Source organism: Dasypus novemcinctus, chromosome 2 (genome assembly GCF_030445035.2).
Source record: "Dasypus novemcinctus isolate mDasNov1 chromosome 2, mDasNov1.1.hap2, whole genome shotgun sequence".
Lineage (NCBI taxonomy): Eukaryota > Metazoa > Chordata > Mammalia > Cingulata > Dasypodidae > Dasypus > Dasypus novemcinctus.
Genome location: NC_080674.1, coordinates 14496162 through 14516725, shown reverse-complemented (window position 1 = coordinate 14516725; position 20564 = coordinate 14496162). Strand labels below are relative to the sequence as shown.

The following is a 20564-nucleotide window of genomic DNA, read 5'->3' as shown; positions in this document are numbered from 1 at the left end:
TTATTTAAGAAATTTGAAAAAAACCCCACCACTTTAAGCTATTACAAAGAGAGAGGCCCATCACCCATGTAATTTAAATTTATTCTAGGCATATAATAATGGAGCACAAAGCAACCCTAACAAAAATAACCCAAACGTCCAATGCTCCTCCCCATTCACTCTTGTGACCTGACTAAAATTGAACAAAATAAGGGAAGGGAAAAGATTGTTATCTCATAGTCTCACAATTTTCCATTTCTCCCAAATGTAAAGGTCAGCAATAGCCATAAAAGCGTGATAAAGTGAGGAGACTCTATACCACATTAGAGATGAAAGTGAATGACAGGTGTATATATAAAAAACAAAAACTGAAAGGCTTAACACTTATTAAAATGAAATGTGCCTACTACATGAAGGATGGACTTAAAAATGTTTAAGATCATGTTAGCCTCATCCTTATGAAACTAAGTAAAAATTCTGCTTCATTGTATTTCCCCTATCAAACTCCTAGCCATAGTTGGTTCCCATTCTTTTTAGAAGTCAGACTGTCATCAACACACCTGTGCTTACATTGGCACAAGAGTAGCCTTCTCAAGATTTTATATTTGAAAGAACCATTCTAAAGTAACTTATTAGGAATTGGAAAAACTAATATTCAGGGAAGCAGCTGTGGCTCAATCAGTTGGGCTCCTATCTGCCATATGGGTAGATGTGAAGGCAAGTTGGCCCTCCGACCTGCACCTTCGGAGAGCTGGTGCAGCAAGATGACGCAACAAAGGGAGACAAGTAGACACAAGAATGCACAGTGAATGGACACAGAGAGCAGACTGCAAGCAAGCTGCAAGGGGGGGAGAATTTTAAAAAATCTTAAAAAAACAACAACTAATGTTTACATTTACAGTTTGACAAGTTGTGGGTTCATTTGCTTTTGGGTTTGTTGGTTTGGGAATTTGAGAGATAGGGTCTAAAACCAAAATACATAATTTTTAGGGCAGACTATATATTGTATTACATAAGTCAATTTTCAAATTTCAGATTTATCTTTCCTAGTAATGACTTCATTTTGTTAGCAAAAGTGACCTCCTGTATGTTACTAACAAGTCCATTTACAACACATGCAAAGTAGAGGAATAGTGATTTCCCACAAGTTCAGTTGAATGAGGGAGAGTTGGCATCATGTAGAGCTAATAAACAGCACTGTCCCATGGTGTGAGATGGAAGTTTCTCATCTCATCAACATGTTCTCTCCATGCCACCTCCCCCGACATAGGAGGGTTTCATTTGAAATTTGGATTTTTAAATCACAAAGCTATTACAGTCAATCCGGAATAACACAAAGGACTTGGTAAAGTTGTATCAGTAAGCAGCTTTTTATTAAAAGACTGAAAGAAATAACAGAAGGCATAGTAGCGCTGTAATGCTTCTTTGGGTAATAAGAATCTTTCTGAACATATGCATGGAAGCCAAACTTTCTTTTTAGTTTATAAAAATGTCTGCTGAACAATCAGAAAATCCCTATTTGTCATCCTTCCCTTTGATCTTCTTATATACCATCTTTTGAAAATTGACCAGAATCTTCTTCTCTCTTCTTGGTTTAAAGGATGCAAGTGTTCTCTTCTCTTCAGTGCTATAGATCTGGTTCTCTTTTCGCAGTCGCACAGCCTCCATTTGGAGATGCTTACTACCACTCATCACGTAACCTGAGCATTCAAAGGATGCAGTTTATTCACCTGTCAAGCAAATTTCACCTCTTCCAGCTTTTACATATTCAGCACCCTCAGGAGTAACAGAGCATGGCCATAGTTCAAAGGTTTATTATCTAGAGAGGCAAGTGATTTTAGAGCCTCTGGTCCAATGAAATCTGAGGATCTTCAGGTTTTGAGCGATCCATCCAGGGATTCTCCAGAAACTCTTCTTGAGGAATCTTTAGAACTTGTAGTACTGGTCTTCTACTTTTCTTGAACTTCTTTTTCTTGTATTTCTTCAATCTGTGTTTCCTCTTGTCCTTTCTCTTGGCTTCCTTTGCTCTTTGTATTTTCATCACTGAGTCTGTTTCAGAATCAGAGTCACCTACAGAATCATCAGAATACTTCATGTGTTTTCCTTTGGACCTTTTTTTTGAATGACTAGACTTCTTTTTTTCTTCTTCTGAAGCAGAAGCTGATGAAGTGCTTTTCTTCGGCTCTTCATCCTCCAATGATTCATCAGTCTCATTCAGGATTCTTGGAGAAAGTTCCCGTACTTCATGAGGTCCCAGTTCTCCAGTCCTTTCTCTCTCACTTAACCTTTTCTGCCGCAGGCTGCCCTCCCTCAGCTTGTCCAGGAGGCTAGGCCATGGCTTGTCATTCCCATAGGGGCATGAGTAGCTGCTGTGATAGGGTGAGTAGGCGCCGTATGAGCAGAAACCAATGGAGTGCCCCAGAACCCAGAAGGGTGCTCTTGAGATCGAGACTGCAAGCCATAGGAATGATTTCAGGACCCCCCAGCTGATGCTCGAGGCCAGTTTGGTCCTGGATGGAGGACAAAAGCTCAAGAGAGTGTTGGTCCCATGAGGAACAGGTGGCTTTGCTGGGTTTGGGGCTCTTTGACAAACTGAGATGCTTTCCTGTGGAACCTGAGGCTACACTCTTGGGGCTGCATGAGCAGGGACACCAGAGGCCTCACTGCCACTGAGTTCCTGTAGCCAGGGAAGACGGGGGTGCTCCAGAGCCTGGGATCCCCTTGGCTCCCAGAAACTGCCACCTTGCAACTGCACAAGGCCACAGAAACCGCAGAAAAATTGATTTTTAACAAGGGTGCTAAGCACATGCTATAGGGAAACAATTGGTGTTGAGAAAACTAGATACCTACCATGTAAAAGAATGAAATTGGGCCCCTACCTCACACCATGTACAGAAATTAACTCAAAACTGATCAAGGACCTAAATATAAGAACTGAATCTATAAAACCCATAGAAGAAAACATAGGGCCTATTCTTCATGACCTGGGATTCAACAATGGCTTCTTAGATATCACACCAAGATCATGAACCACAAAAGGAACAATGGATAAATTTGACTTCATCATGAATATACTCACTCAGGACACTCAACGAAAACTCCAAACAGGGTAGACCCAAATAGATCCATACCACAGCATTATTATATTCAGACTGTCAATAAATGAAGAGAGATTGCTGGAAGCTGCAAGAGAGAAGCAATGTGTCACAAACCCGAGAGCCTCAATAAGATTAAGTACCAATTTCTTGTCAGAATCCATGGAAGCAAGAAAGCAGTGGGATGATATATTTACAGTGCTGAATGCCAAAAATTGCCCTTCATGAATTCCACATCTGGAAAAATTGTCTTTCAAAAATGAGGGAGAGATTAAGATATTCCCACATAAACAAAATCTAAGGGACTTCATCACTACACTGGCCCTACATGAGATGCTTAAGAGAGTCCTGCAGGTTGAAAGGAAGGGACAATAAACAGTAGATTAAAATCACTTGAAGAAATAAGATCTCTGGTGAGGGTAATGACATAGGTAAATATAAATGCCAGTACTATTGTATTTTTTTTTTTTTTTTTTTGCTTGTAACACTGCTTTTTACTTCCTACAGGATCTAAAAGGCAAACGCATAAAATGTGGTTTTGGACTATTATGTATAAACATGTAATTTGTAATAAGAACTACATAAAGGTGCATGCCATTGAAGTTAAGTCAGTATTAAAGCAAACTAGATTGTTACAGGTTTAGGATGTTAAATTTATGGTCCATGGTGGCTACAGAAAAAATATCAGGGAATATGTGAACTCAAAGAGAGGGAAATTGGAGTGCAGATTGCCAGGGGCAGGGGAGGAATTGGGAGTTAATACATAATGGGTGCAGGGTTTCTGTTTGGGGAGATGGGAACATTTTAGTAATGGAAGGTGGTGAGGGTACTGCAATATTTTGAATTTTAATTCCATTGAATGGCATGTTTGGGAGTGCCTGAGATGGGAAAGCTTATATTGCATATACGTACTCATAATTTAAAAACTAGGGAAAGAAAAACTAAAGAGGCAATGACAATTAAATGCAATTCATGATCCTGGATGGTATCTTGCAAGAAAGGAGAAAACACTCAAAGGGATATACATTATTGGGACACATGAAAAAATTGGAATTTAGACTGCAAACTTTATATCAATGTTAAATTCCTTGAACTTGATAACTGCACTTAAGATGGTGCATATCCTTGTTCTTAGGAAATGTATATGGCAGTAATAAATATTCAAGGAGCATGATGTAAACAACCTACACTCAAGTGTTCAGAAAACGGAATGATAAATAGGTAGATAGATGGATGGATAGATATAACAATATGGCAAAGGTAGCAAAAAGCTAAAATTGATGGATTTGGGTATCAGGGTAGGCTAAGGGTGTGTTGGAGTTCTCTCTATGGGGTTTGCATTATTTTTGCAACTGTCCTGTAAGTTTGAAAGTATTTCAAGATAAAAATAAAAAGCTGCAAAAGTTGTAATGAGATATCACTTCATAGCCACAAAAGATAGCTATTATTTAAAAAATTAGAAATAAATGTTGGAGATGATGTAGGGAAATTGTAACTTTAGTGCATTGTGGGTAGAAAGGTAAAATGGTGCAGCCACTGTGGAAAGCAATATGGCAGTTTCTCAGTAAGTTAAATATAAAATTACTGTATGGCCTGGTGTATTAGTCACAGTTCACCAGGGAAACAGAACTGACAGACTATACATATATATGTAAATATTATGAGATTTATTTTAAGAATTAGCTCATATGACTGCGGGGACTGTCTGAATTCAGTAGGGCAGGCCACAAGCTGGGAACTCTGGTAAATTCCGCAGGAGAAGCTGGCTGGCTGAAGTAGAGATGGAAATTCTCCTTTCTGACTGCTGAAAAGTCGATTCTTCCTTTAAGGCCTTCAATTGATTGAATGAAAATTTTCTCATTGTTGATTGTAGATGTAATTAGTTGATTGTTGATTGTAGATGTAATTAGTCATAGATGCAATCAACTTATTGATGATTTAAGTCCATTTAATACCCTTACAGTAACAATCAGGCCAGTGCTTGCTTAACCAAACAACTGGACACCATACCCAAGCCAAGTTGACACATGAACTTAACCATCATATCTGGCAATTCCACTTTTAAGTTCATACCCCAAGTATAAAAGTGAGAAAATGAGAATAGGCTCTCACACAGATGCTTTTACAACAATGTTTATAGCAGCATTATTCACAATAGACAATATTCCAAATGTTCATCAACAAATTAATGTGTAAACAAAATATGGTACATACACTCGATGGAATATTATTTAGCCATAAAAAAGAATGAAGTTAGGAGTCATGCAACAAAATAGAGGAAGCTTGAAAACACTATACTCAGTGTAATAAGGCACATAAGGACAAATATTGTATGATATCACTTGTGAGAGATGACTAGAAATAGCAAATTTTTAGAGATAGAAAGTAGATTAGAATTTTTTAGGGGATGAGGAGAGGGAGGGAATGTATTTGTTTGGACAAAGCAAAACAAAGCAAAGCAACGCAAACCAAACGATTCCAGACAGAAACAACCATCTTTTCATCACACCGTAACTTGTACACACGGATTTATACTTTGGGGGTTAGGATTATACCCTCATTTCACAGTTTTTGCAACTCTCTTTGAATTTTGAAAAATTCCAAATTACTGTGAAATGGCGCAGACCACTGCTGCAATGGGCTGTGGAATCATGTCTTGCGCGTCTTAGATATCAAAATCTCAAGGGAAAAAGTCCCATCTCGTGGAAGATCAGGGGAGAGACATGTCCCAGCCTGGCCCTGGCTGAGTTACAGATGGCATGTTTTCACCCACCCAAGGGTTAAGATAAAAATGGAGTCAAGTAGTCAAGATCAAAATATAATCTTTATTATTATTACTATTTTTAAAGATTTATTTATTTATTTAATTCCCCCCCTCCCCCGGTTGTCTGTTCTCTGTGTCTATTTGCTGCATCTTGTTTCTTTGTCCGCTTCTGTTGTTGCCAGCGGCTCGGGAAGTGTGGGCGGCGCCATTCCTGGGCAGGCTGCACTTTCCTTCGCGCTGGGCCCCTCTCCTTACGGGCGCGCTCCTTGCGCGTGGGGCTCCCCTACGCGGGGGACACCCCTGTGTGCGCGCATCAGCACTGCACGTGGGCCAGCTCCACACGGGTCAAGGAGGCCCGGGTTTTGAATTGCGGACTTCCCATGTGGTAGACGGATGCCCTAACCACTGGGCCAAGTCCGTTTCCCTAATCTTTCTTATTGAAACCTTTATTATTTGGAGGACTTGATTCAGTGTAATGCCCTGACCCCAGATGTCTTCTTCCAACCTTATGGGTTTTGGAATACTAAAGCCCAGAACCGTACATACTCACCTATCAGGGCAGTATTGCAAAGCTGTGGGCCTCTGCATTGTGTGGTGTGGAGGTAGCATAGCAGAATGCGTGACTCCACGGAGGAAGAGGGAGGGGGGAGGGAGGCACTGGGACACGCTTGCCCAGTTCCCCCCACATCAACAACCGCATACTCATTTTCCTCCGTGGGGACGGGCAGCTGTGGGGCAAGAGACAGATATTTAGGGAAGACCCTGTCTCAAGAAAATAAAACCTTGCCTCCTTTTAATCTTTTACCCAAGAAAATGTTCCAGAATTTTGCATTTTGAAGGCAATGGCTTGGCCCAAGTTGTGATTTAAGAATGCTCTCCTCTGTCTTTCTGTTGGAAATCCTTATCATCAAAGTAAAAGGGGCAAGAGTGAAACTCCTGGTTTATTTTGTTATCCTAATATTAGCAGTGAAATTGTTTTATGCTTTTTATTTACTTACTACAATTACATAGTCTTCAAATACCATTTGGGGAGGCTCAGTAAAAATGTCTTTTATTTATATAATGTTTTATTATTTTCAAAATGCTTCTAAGATAATGTTATTTAATACTTATAAAAATACTGTGAAGGAGGCAGGGAATTTTCACATTTTAGAGATGAGGAAACTGAAACCAAGTGGCTCAGTTATTCATAGAAGCTCTTAGATTTTGCAAGCAGAATAGCTACAACTCTTGAGTGGTTTTCCTTTCATGCTGCTCTTTTCCATTCTAATGCTTGAATAAATGGTCATGTGTAGACTTTTGTATCAGAAATTAAGGTTTTCTTCTTTTGTGCAGGAATCCTATGCCCTGCTTAACAAGTATGGACTTCTGATAGCAAAGGAAGAAATGGACAAGGTTGACACTCTGCGCTATGCTTGGGAGAAGCTTCTGGCCCGTGCCAGCGAAGCTCAGAATGAATTAGTCTCCCTGCAGCCCCGTTTCAGGCAGGAGCTGATTAGCACCGTGGAGGTCTTCCACCAGGACTGTCAACAGTTCTATTTGGACTATGACTCGGTACGACTCTGGCTTTCTCTGTGGGTGTTTATGGGGAAGAGGAAACAGAGCGTGAAAAATGTAGTTGTCTTTTAAAAATTGTCTGCTAAATTCCATGCCTAGGAATGGGCATTTTATTTGCACAAGGGCATTTCCTTTCACTAACCTTCTTTCCCCTTAGAGTTCATCCGGTATAATTTCAACAAGAAATGGGCATTTTAAAAGTATGTTCACATTCACTCATTGTCTGGTATGGAAATTCATAGCTTTCTAAATTTATGTAGAAAAATACTATTCACATATCTTTACAGTAATTGTCTTTTCCAACCCCATTCATTCATTCCACAAAAAAGAGAAAGCACCCAGCATGTGCCAGGTCCTGTCTGTAGGTCTGCCTCATGGACTCCTTATTTTTATGATATGTGAGTTTTAGTGCAGAATCTTCTAGTGAGACTAGGATGTGTAATGAGAATTTCCAGCAAATTACAAGGTGCTATAGAAGGGAAGTATGTAGCATGTAGGGTAACATTTGAACCTATTAACAAGTAGCACATCAAATCCCAAATCTCAGAAGGTTAGGAGATTGGATCCATAGCATAACTTCCTGGATAATGAAACACAGAAATCCACATATTTAAGGTGCTCTTAAGGAAAACCTTCTTTAGATGGTAAGAAAATAGGTCATTTTACAAAAAGGACTTAGAATGGTGAGATCTACACCATTAGATATGTAGATCTTTTAGCCTGTGTCACCTAAGAAATGAATAATACATATTCCTAATTTTCAAAAGTTTCTTGACATATGGAAGTTGTGACATTAACTTGGCATTTTTAGGCTTGAGAAATTATTTCCAAATGAGTCATTTTCTGAGGTTTTTTACAACACAGATTAAAAATTAATTCTCCTATCTTGTATGTGTCATGCATGAAAACTGACTTTGATCCAAATCCGTTGAGCTCATGAATTTGTATGCAAATAGTTTGTTCTATTTTATGTTTATTTTAACTTTTTATTTCAGAATGGTCCAATGGCTGTTGGCTTGAAACCCCAGGAGGCTAGTGACAGGCTTATCATGTTTCAGGTAGTCATTTTAATTTCTATGACCTTCTAAAAAACCAAAAGTTTGTTGTGCTTTAAAACAAATAAAGGCAATGATGAATGCAAGCCATTATACATTTTTTTCAAAACCTATAAAATTATACAGTGTAAAGGGTAAATCATAAAGTGGACTATAGACCTTAGTTGGGGGCAGTGCTTCAGTGTGTGTTCATCAGTTGTGGCAGGTGCGCCAAACGGTGAGGGATGGTGTCTGTGTGGAAGGGGGTGGGAGGGAAGGGGGCGGGGTTTGTGGGAAGACCTAATTTTCAATGTAACTTACGGAATCTAAAGCTTCTGTAACAATAAAGAAAAAAACCCACATCATAAATAAAATAAAACAACATTTTTTTCTCAATATAGACAGGCCTATTGTGGAATATGGCATGACACATTTTTAAAATGCGACTTGGTATAAGTATAATTAGAGGTGTTTTCTATGTAATTAATTACATCCATTTAATATTCATATTTATATGCTCCTGATAATCATTGAGGTTTGCTTGTTTGCCAGTCACTTTTTTCATTTGCATAGTTGTTCAGATGTAGATCATTTTGATGAGTTTTTCCTTGTGTTTTTGTTAGAATCAATTTGATAACATCTTTCGGAAATATGTCACCTATACCGGGGGAGAGGAGCTTTTCGGTCTGCCAGTTACGCAGTATCCTCAGCTTCTTGAAATAAAGAAACAACTCAATCTTCTACAGAAGATATACACTCTGTACGACAGAGTCATAGAAACAGTAAACAGTTACCACGATGTCCTTTGGTCGGAAGTGAATGTTGAAAAAATCAACAGTGAACTCTTAGAATTCCAGAACAGGTGAGAAATTAAATGTTTAGCATGCTCAGAGCTAAGTAACCTCAAATCCTTTCTTCTTGATAGACTGTCAAGTTCTCTTTCTGCTGTGGGCATTTCTAAAGCACATCTTGCTGCATTGTTGTTGTCCGTTGTCATCACCCTTGTCTAATGGTATTTATTAATTACCTCCGCATGCATGCTGTGAGAATAGCGCATCCTTAACTCTGAATGAATCTTGCCAGGGGCTAGTCTGTAACTTGGAGGGAGCTGAGCTCTATATTTATTACTCTTACCAAACATTTGAAGTTTATGTTAGGTGACTTCCTGATTTTCCTAAATCATTTTAAGAGCTGGCCCCAAAGGAACTGGAGGGTCATTTGCTCTTTATTTTGGTTGGTTGACAGCCAGGTACCCTATGCTCTGCTTTGCACTTAGTAGTTTCTTGATATATGTTTGTGGAATTGAATTGAAAGGGCACCTCTATCCTTTAAAATACTGCCTTTCACCTAGTTAATTGTTTTGGAGGACTGGAAAAAAATCTTTCCTAATTGGAAGGAGTGATTTTCTGTAATATAAAAATAAGTATATTATATTCACAGATACTCTCTGAGTCAAGAAATATATGAAATGTGATTGGTATTGAAAGCGGGCGTATAGTGGGCTTTTTGAGTAGAAATGCTAATGGACAATCTGGGATTGGAGATATCTTGGCTCATATCCAAATGGCCTTCCACGTTGACTTCCCTTTATAGGTGTCGGAAACTACCTCGGGCCCTGAAGGACTGGCAGGCTTTTCTGGACCTGAAGAAAACCATTGATGATTTCAGCGAGTGCTGCCCCTTGCTGGAACACATGGCCAGCAAGGCCATGATGGAGAGGCACTGGGAAAGAATAACTGCTCTAACTGGCCACCGTCTGGATGTGGGGAATGAAACCTTTAAATTAAGGAATATTATGGAGGCACCTCTTCTGAAGTACAAAGAGGAAATAGAGGTACAGTTGATAGTGTGATATAGTGGAAGTTTGGAGAGTTTCATGATATTTATCTTAAAGTATCCCTACATTATGGGATATTGGATCAGTAAATCAAGCCAGGGCAATTCAAACTCTTTTCCTGGCTGCTATTCATTAAAAAATAAACATTTCAACAAATGTTTATTGAGTACCTACTATGTGGCAGGTTCGGTGTCAGGTGCTGGGGACATAAAGATGCATCCTTGTACTACTAGATCATTAAATGATTTGTGTAATGAAATAATTATACATATAAAGGTACAGTTACAAGCCATGGCCAATATCATTGAAGGAAAGGTGTGCTACTCTGCAAGATGGTGCAATAATGGGGCTTGACATATCTGGGGTAGGAGAATGGTGATAAATGTAGGCAAGGCTAGAACATATGGGCAGGACTGACTGGGTGAAGGAAGTATGCTTCTTTGGTGGGTGTGAGGGGAATTCGGCTGCAAAGTGCATGGAAGACAATTGCAGGCCGATGGAACAGCACGTGTGAAGGCTATGGGGTGTGTTTGGGGGACCAGAAGAAAGCTGGTGTGGCTGAGAATGGGGGTGAGGAAGAGTGGAGACAGTTGAGGCTGGGAGTAAGTGGTGGGTCTAGAATATATTATTTATTAGGTCTTTAGAGCAATGGGGAGCCATCTATGATATGTGTTTTAAGCAGGGCGTGGTATGGTTCAATTTGCATTTTGTTGTGATCACACTGGTAGCCCTGTAGAGAAGGAATTGGAAGAACACAATGTGGGAGGAGGGGATGATGGCGGAACCAACTGGGAGGTTGGGGGGTAGCCCAGGTAAGAGAGAATGTTGCGGTGGATGAGAGGGAAGATGGTAGAGCTGAGAGGGGACGAAAGATTCGAGAGGTCTTTAGGAGTTAAAGCTGACCAGGATTTGGTGATGGAGTGAATGTGAAGGGAGAAGTAATGGAAGAGGCTAAGGATGATCCCTAGATTTCTTCAAAGAGATCCAGATGTAGGATGTGCTTACCACTGAGATAAGATACAGAGTACGGAGATCAGATTGCGTGACAAGATATATAGACCATGAGTTTGATTTTGGGCATGAGTTATATATTTGCAGAATGCGTTTTGGGTGTGTTTGAAACATCCAAGCAGAGATGTCCCAGAGTAGGCAACTGGATGTGCGTTTTGCCTGGAGATATAAAAGTTTACTGAATGCGTGGGTGTAGATGAGCTCACCCAGGGAGGGATTATTGTGAGAGAAGTGAAGAGGGTACAGGCGGGGCTTGAGTCCAGGAGAAGACGAGGCTGGGAGACAGGGAAAGGGATGAGAGAGATTGGAGGAAATCAATTTTCTGCTAATTTCCTCTGCTATCAGGTATTAATTTGAATGTAGACTTAAATCAGAGACATGTTAAATTTTGAGTCTGTGATCTAAAGTTTCAAATTTTGGAAGGTTATTTCTTATCTATTATCTTTTGTTCTGGGGTAGTTTGGTGGGAAATTTTATAAATTAAGATTCTATTATTTAGTTGTGTCTCTAAATCTATGTATGTATGTATATATGTATGTATGTGTGTATGTATGTATGTATGTATCTATCTATCTATCTATCTATCTATCTATCCATCATCTCATAATCCCTAGCTAATATTACTATCTTCCATCTTCCTATCTATTCTACCTATCTATTCCATTATTACATTGCATTTTAGATTTGGAAAAATAACTGTTTACTGACACCTATGAGGCAAATAGTGAAGATAGGATCTCTGCTGAACCTACAGTAGTAAAGAAGGATGTGCGACTTTCACGTAATAAAATGAGAACTTGCAATTTTGATAGGACATCTGTGTCAGTGCTGTAAAGGAGAGAGATATTGAGCAAAAGCTGAAGCAAGTGATTAACGAATGGGACAACAAAACATTCACGTTTGGCAGCTTTAAAAGTCGTGGCGAGCTCCTCCTGAGGGGAGACAGTACCGCGGAAATCATCGCCAGCATGGAGGACAGCTTAATGTTGCTGAGTTCCCTACTGAGCAACAGGTAGAAAAATCTTTTTTCTTAGATTTCTGAGAACTGTAACAACAAACATTTCAAGGGAAATTAATAAAAATGCATGATACAACTACCACCCATACAATTTATTCAATATTTCAAGTATTTGTTTGCATTTTAGTCTTTGGCACTGTGCATCTAATATTGTTTTTATCTGATTACCTTCTACTGATGGGATACTTTTGAGACCATCAATTGTACAAAATAATGCAACATGTAATTAGACATTGGGACCTTGCTAAAGATTCCAACTTTGCCACTAACAAGCCTCACTGCACATTTGACAGCTCAGCAGCCTCAAAAGTCCAGGGGGGGATATTATTCTGAATTTCAGAATAAGCATTCCACTTGGACATCCTTTTAGGCCAACATCTATGGACTAGAAACTCTTAGTTGAGTACATGCTTTAATGTGGTGACAAAGTTAGAGAATGAATTTAATTCATAAAGAGAGGTAAATTAAAACCCTCATACCAGTCCAACACTTCTATTTGACAGTAACAGCAAAGCCATGCACACTTTGAACATGCAAACCATAGACTCATGAACTTATATTTTCTTAACTCATTCCTTCCCTTTGCTCTTTCTGAAACATTTTATTGTCATCTAGGATCCTCTCGAATGGCAATTTCGTAGAATGTAAATACAATCTACATTCTAGATAAGGATAAGAATTTATTGTGCTATTTAGTTTAAAAAATATTATTCTGTTCTCTGTGTACATATGCATCATTAATTTTAATGTAGGAAGTAATATTTAATATTGTCTGGATAAAAATTTCTCTTTTATCCATTCTTGTGGGATGCCTAAGTGTTTGAAAATTGCTTTTAAGAAAACAAGGTATTTAGGCCATTGGTAATGAGTTTGGACTGTCAGAATTTGATGAGTGTTAATGAATTTGGTTACTATTCATACTTAACCAGAATGAAGGACAAATGGAAGATAGCTCACTGATGAAGATAGAAAAGAGCACACACATAAATTAAGTAAAAATTGTCTGTGTTAGCATTGGGGAAACTTTTATAACAATAGCATCCACTCCATAGACAGAATCATTTGGGGATCATTTATTCAACACCTACTATGTGCCATACACTCTCTTAGGTAGTAGAGAGAGAGCAGTGAGTAACACAAAGATCTTTATTGCTATGGAACTATATTCTAGTGAAGATAAAAAAAAAACAGTATATAACCAGAAAATGTGTGAAATATTCAAACAATCTGTTTAGCAACTGTGCGCCCCGTAAGGAGAGCTGCCCAGTGAGAGGGAAAGTGCAGCCTGCCCAGGGGTGGCGCCGCACATACGGAGAGCTGACACAACAGGATGATGCAACAGAGAGAGGCACAGATTCCCGTGCCAGACAAAGAAGATGCAGCAAATAGACACGAGAACAGAAAACCGGGGCGGGGAAGGGGGGGGGTGTGGAGAAGGGAAGAGAAATAAATAAATAAATAAAAAGAAATTTTATTTGGTAATATGACTAATATTTGAGAAGACTTTAAATTCATACAGTGTTAGATTAGAGATCAATGGAGGGATCAGAATGATTAATGATTAATGATAGGTAATACAATCTTTAGGATTGGGTTTACTTGCAAATAATAGAAACACCACATATGATAATCATTTAAACTAGGCTGAAGTTTATATATCACTCATGTAAAAGAAGTTACCTAACGTGATGGCTCATGTTAGATGGGGGGGCTCCACCAAGTCCTCAGGAACCCACGCTTTGTCCAGCTCACTCTTTTGTCATCCCCTGGTATTGTAAATGTTTTCTACATTGTTCCTTACGTCCAATACGACCACTCACATCTCATTGTCTAGAAGAGCGGCTCTCAACCTTGGCTGCACACTAGAAACACTTAGGGTCCATGCCCCACCCAGACTGATGGTTTCAGAGCCTCTGGGAGTGGGACCAGGCAGGTCTCAGCAATTGTAAAGCTTCCCAGATGATGCCAATGTGCAGCCAAGGCTGGGAACCGTTATGTGAAACTCAGACTCATGACAGCACGCTGCTGGAAAGGAGGCTGGGAATGCAGTATTTTAGCTGGGTACCTATGTGCCTACCTGAAATGGGGTATATATCTGAAGAAGAAGGGGAAAAGGCCATTAGAAGACCATTGGGAGTCTCTACTTCAGGACGAGCAAAGGGCAAAGAGAGATAACTATGGGAGAGGCAGAAAAGTGGCTATCGAAGTGCATGCATATACCTGTGTAAGCCCTCACATACACTGTCACACACGAGCATGAGTGGGCTGGGCATGGGTGGGTGAGAAGTTGGAAAGAGAGCCAGAAAGAGGAGGCTAAAGAGCAATTCCAGATTTTATCATTTTTGAAAGTTGAATTAACATTTTTGTCCCCAGTAATGGCTCTACCATTAATCTGTATTATAGCAAACACCAGAGGCTTCATAGAATATTCACAGAAGCTTAGAGGAGAGTCTGTTATTCTCTTGGCCATAGCAATGATGAACAGATATTACTGTAGCCGCTAAGTGGAATGACGTCAAATGCCAGAAATGCTCCTTAGATTTCACCTCTCTTTATGTTCTAGATCAAAAGGGAAAAAATCAGACTGACAATACCCAACAAATCGTGGTGAATTGACCATCTAGTAGCATAATTTTAAAAGTCAGCAAGATAATTAAATATGTAAAGATGTAATATGTAAAGATTAAATATGTAAATATGTAAAAATGTGGAGTTTTGACTTTTTTTAGTTTGAAAAAAAACCAAACATGGTTGAATGTATTTCTCATTTTAGGTACAATATGCCATTCAAAACCCAGATTCAAAAATGGGTGCAGCACCTTTCCAACACGACAGACATCATTGAGAACTGGATGACCGTGCAAAACTTGTGGATTTACTTAGAAGCTGTCTTTGTGGGAGGAGACATTGCCAAGCAGCTGCCCAAGGTTCTAGAATTTTCTTTATGATTTTGTCCAGGATTTAAAATTAGACAAACATCTAATAACTAATAATTCCTTTAGCAATGCAATGCTATTTCTTCCCCTATGGAGCTCCCCTCCCCCAATCTTTATGTTGTTCATGATGTTGCTCTACAAGTGGAGTAATTGTGGAAAGGAAAGGGTTGAGAGTCAGAGTAATAATGCTATGAAATTGTGAGGTTTTATGGGAAATGGAGTGCAAAAAAACAAACAAAAGAATGAATGCCTGCATAATTGATTTGCTTCTTCAGATAATTTGAAGGTAGAATTTGGAACAGTGTAGAATTATGGAGTTGTTATCTTGACAATGGTAGGATAATTTGTTCTTCTACTGCTGGCATTTTAAGATAACACATGCTATGCAATATATACAATTATATCTGTACTGTAAAACTGAGAGTTGGAAATCTGCAGGAAGAAGTTGCAAAGCAAAAGGGTCTTCCCCTCAAGAGGTTGAGTGTATTTTTCTCATCAAATTATAATCATCTCCCTGGGTACATATAGCATATATTTTGAGATTTTTAACAACATTTTTTACAAAATCTCAAGGATTCTTATTCAATTACTTTAAATTGTTTGCAAAATTATAATATATAAAATATATGTCTGAGTTTTAAAGCATGATTATGTTGAGTGTTCTTGTCACTTGGGTTTTCTAACTTTCTCTTTGGTTAGTTTCCAGTTTAAAATTGCAATAGACTGATCTGTTAGATTGTAAAGCAGGTTTTTTTTTTTTTTTGTGGTATTGTTGGTATACCAGAAAATGTACCCACATGCTAAAATTTGAAGTATGTATGTGTATATGCATTTATTTATTTGTTTATTAATTTTTGCCTTTATATTTGGGTGTAGTTTCCTATTTTGTCTTCTTGAGGGGTGAAGAATCTCAAATTGAATTTAATAAAGGAAACTTTCATATACAATATTTAACGAGCTGCATGGAGTTTCTTGCTGTCATATTTAGTAATTTTTTTCACTAGTAAAATTAATAAAAATTTAAAGAAGTAAATAAAAATTATTCTTGCCATCTCAAAATAATCTGTGCATTTTCTGTTTTTTCCCCTAAAAATCTATTTAAAAAAATTTGCAATATTAAGGCCATACTATAATTTTATATTCTAATTTTTCAATTTATTTTCTAAATACACAAACCAATGCTCAACATGGAAATGTGGAAGATGGAAAATTACATGCAATCACCCCACTTAGAAAAGGGGTTCTTAACCCTTTTTGTTCCATGGACCCCTTTGCCAGTCAGGTGAAAACCACGGACCCCACTGTAATTTATTGCATATTTTCATGAGTGAAGGAAAAGCTAGATTTCAGTTAGTGGTCAGAGAAAATAAAGATAATAGGTTGATTTTTTTTCAATGCAAGCTCATGGGGCCCCTGAAATTTTTCCATGTACCCTTGGGGGTCTGTGGACCCCGGGTTAAGAACCCCTGACTTAGAGATAACTGATAGTAATAGGGAGTGTGATTTCTTCCCAAATTGTTTTGTATCATATTATTTTTTTGCTTCTGTTTCCTGTTTATGGGAGTACCAGGGTTGAGTTAAAGATTCTTATTTAAGAAAGGGTATATATGGTGCTAAAGGCTTAGAAATTGAAATAAAATGTGAGTGACATTAGACATATAGCTGCGGCTTGAAGACTGGTTAGAGCTCTGCCCTTCAAAGGAGGTATGTGAGATGTTCTGTCATTGAGATCCCCTACATGTTTGTGTTTGCTTTGTTACCTTGTTCTTATAGGAAGCCAAGCGCTTTTCCAACATAGATAAATCTTGGGTGAAGATCATGAATCGGGCTCATGAAATGCCAAATGTGGTTCAGTGTTGTGTTGGAGATGAGACCATGGGGCAGCTGTTACCACACTTGTTGGACCAGTTGGAAATATGCCAAAAGTCCCTTACTGGGTAAGTTCACCAGACTGTTTACCTTTGAAAGATCTCTTTAGCATCCTAGAGACGAGAGGGAATAGAAGGATTAGGTGGTGTTAGCCATATTTGTTGTATTATGCAAAATTCATCTTTAAGGTTTTTTGCAGATAAAACTGATAGGTAAGAGCCTTATGTGCTCTCCAACACTTACAAGATCTTAACAAACATTCTTATATAGTCCTTACTTTTACAAATAAAGACACTTACATTTCTGATATTATTCCCAGGTAAACATCTGAGGAAAGAAAATATTTCTTTATACTCATACAAGAACAGTATGAAGCTGTGTGTGTTGTACACAAGCAGCAAGACTATACAAAAAATGAGTGCCTAATACAGCTATCGATCTACATGCATGTACACAGATACACACATGGGCACATTCTTACATACATGTAGGCTTGGTGAAGTCCAAGAGTTGTAAATATTTTTTGTTTTTTTTTCTTCCCCTGGTTAATCAAGATAAAACCATGTAATTAGAAATATGATAATATTCTAAAAGAAGTTATCTACATATGCTTTTAAATATTCCCCCCTTTGAGCTCTGAAATCTCTTTAGAATAATCAGGACTACATCTGGAGCAGTAGTATGGATAATAACCACAGGTGCGTGTAAATTGTCACCTATGGCATGCCACATGTTCTGAGCATTTAACTCCAACCAAGCTGTGGTGTCTCCTTGACCTACTCTATGAGATGAGTGACTTTTCCCCATGATCACACCTCCATGTCCTCACACACTGGAACAGTGTCCTGTGACCATCCAACCTGTTCCTGTGCATTGAGGAACCTGAGCCACCTGAGCCAGGCTTCCCTCAATGCACAAGTGATAGTCACAACACTGGGCTTCAAGTGGTTTTATTTTGAAGGCTCTTTAGAACACAATAGAAGGATTGCTCACACCTGAACCAAAAAAGTGATTATGTTGGCAATAGAAGAAACACCTATATTAAATGTAAGTAATAGGGGTTACATATTTATTCTTGGGTGACCCCTCCCAAAGTTGTGAGGTGACTACTTAAAAATAATAAAATAATGTGAAAATTGAGGGGAAGGAAAAGAAGGTTTAATAAACTAAGATGATGAAATTGGCACAGAGGAATGTTATAAATGGGACTCAGATTCAGAGACCAAAGGCTGTTTCTAGGGACCAAAGAAAACAGTGACATAAAATGTGAGAGCTTTTAGACCCAGACAAGAATCTAGTTAGATAAGAAAGGTGAAAGAATGGAAACAAGACTTGTGCCTAACTGGATGTCTACCCCGTGACATGCCTCTATTTTTCTCTTTTCCCTTTTATTCTTTTTTTTTTTTCTTTTTCTTCATAGCAGCATTATTCACAATTGCCAACAGGTGGAAACAACCCATTGTCTGCCAACAAATGAATGGATAAACAAAATATGCTACATAACACAATAGAATACTGTTAGGCCAATGAAAGAATGTCTTCATGAGACACTGCAACTTGGAAGACCCTCAAACACCTCAAAACATTATCCTCAATGAAATATGAAAGGCACATAAGTACAAAAATAGTATGATATCACTTTTAAGATATGACTAGAAATAGCAGATTTGCAGAGATAGAAAGCAGATTAGAGGTTGGGGGATGGAGGGAGGGGAAAGGGGGAGTGTTTGTAAAAATAAAATAAAAATACATTTAAAAAAGTAGATCACTCTGGTTGTTGTGTGGGGCCAAGGAGGCAGAAGTGGAAGCACAGATACCAAATTAGGAGGGTATTTAGGTGGTTGAAGAGAGGGATGATGGTGGCTTGAATTAGGATGATAACAGTGGAGGATGGGTTGGGGAGATATTTGAAGGTAGAGCCAGCAGGACTTGCTGATGGCTTAGATGCCAGGTGTGAGGGAAAGAGGAGTCAAGAATTGCTCTGAGAACAGTGACTTGCATGGCTGCAGTGAAAAATTTTGTCATTTCCTGACTTGGGGACATGGGGGAGGGCAGGATTAAGGAGTGAGAGATTAAGAGTTCTGTTTTTGATGTGTTTGTTTTGAGATGTCTATTAGTTGTTGAGGGAGAAATGGGATATAAGACATAAGGGAGAAACGGGAGGGGTCAGGACTAGAGAGCTACATCTGGAAGTCGTCATCATTTGGAGAGCAATTTAAGCCACGGGGACTGGGCAAGAACAGTAGGCAGAGAGGTCCCTGGGGCTTTCTGCTATTAAGGGGGAAATCCTTGGAGGAATACTGGAAAGAAACACCCAGAGAAGGAGAGCAGAGCTTGATGAAAGAAACCAAGTGAGAAAAATAAGAGATAGTTTTTGTCAAAGGCTTCTCAGTTGTCCAGTGAGATCAAGCAAGGTGAAGAAGGAAAAGTACCACTGGATGTGTAAGATGGAAGTCACTGGTCACTTTTTTTTTCTTTTTTCTTTTCATTAAAAAAATTTATTGAAGTATATCACTCACACTTAAACATACATAAACAATAAGTGTATATTAGTAGTTGTGAACTTACAAAACAAACATACATAGCATCATGTAGGACTCTCATAACTCACCTTACCATCAATACCTTGCATTGTTGTTAAATATTTTAAACTAATAATTAAAGAGCATTGTCAAAATATTACTACTAACCAAAGTATTTTACCCCAACCCACCCTATGATTATTATTATCTTTTATCAATTTTATATGAACATACATAAACAATAAGTGTATAGGAAACGTTGTGGACTTACAAAGCAAACACGCATAACATTATAAAGGGTCCCATACATCAACCCTCCATCAATACCTTGCATTGTCCTGAGACCTTTGTTACAGATTATGAAAGAATATTGTAAAAATATTACTACTAATTATAGTCTTTATCTTACATTCGGTGTATTTTTCCCCCAACCCACCCTATTATTATTTTTTATGACAGAAGTTGTAAACTTAATGAAACAATCATGCACATGTGCAGAATTCCCAAACAGCTTCCATTTATCAACACACATTTGTTACAGATAAAATACTATCATCTGATTGTTACCATGTCCATAGGGTACCTTTGGTACATATTCTCCATACTGCCCCATTATCAACACAGTACATCTTTGACATAGATGCAAGCATATTACATTATTACATATCCATAGATTACTCCAGTTATATTTTTCCATGCTTCTCCACATTCCCAACACCCTGCAGTAGTGATGTACATTTGCTCTAGCTCACAAAGAACACTCTAGCATTTGTACCATCAACCATGATTCTCATCCACCTCTTAGGTTACTGTGTTATTCAGTTCCTAGATTTTTTTTCTTTCAAAGTCATCAGTTTACTTTATTTATTTATTTTTTCTTCTTTATTTTATTTTACATGTTGCATTAAAAAATATGAGGTCTCCTATACCCCCCATCCCACC

At 38.4% G+C, this 20564-nt stretch overlaps 1 protein-coding gene and 1 pseudogene across 1 annotated transcript in view; one reads left to right on the top strand and one right to left on the bottom strand.

Annotated features, from left to right (window-relative positions):
* The window catches only part of DNAH5 (dynein axonemal heavy chain 5), a 272686-nt gene that overhangs the window by 79477 nt on the left and 172645 nt on the right, over positions 1 to 20564 (top strand). The window contains exons 25-31 of the mRNA XM_058306977.1: positions 7174 to 7392; positions 8391 to 8453; positions 9053 to 9291; positions 10023 to 10263; positions 12090 to 12289; positions 15069 to 15222; positions 17005 to 17168. Of these exons, the coding sequence (XP_058162960.1) occupies positions 7174 to 7392; positions 8391 to 8453; positions 9053 to 9291; positions 10023 to 10263; positions 12090 to 12289; positions 15069 to 15222; positions 17005 to 17168 (1280 nt within the window). The remainder of the gene's footprint in view (positions 1 to 7173; positions 7393 to 8390; positions 8454 to 9052; positions 9292 to 10022; positions 10264 to 12089; positions 12290 to 15068; positions 15223 to 17004; positions 17169 to 20564) is intronic.
* On the bottom strand, positions 1495 to 6426 carry LOC139439800 (NF-kappa-B-activating protein pseudogene; annotated as a pseudogene).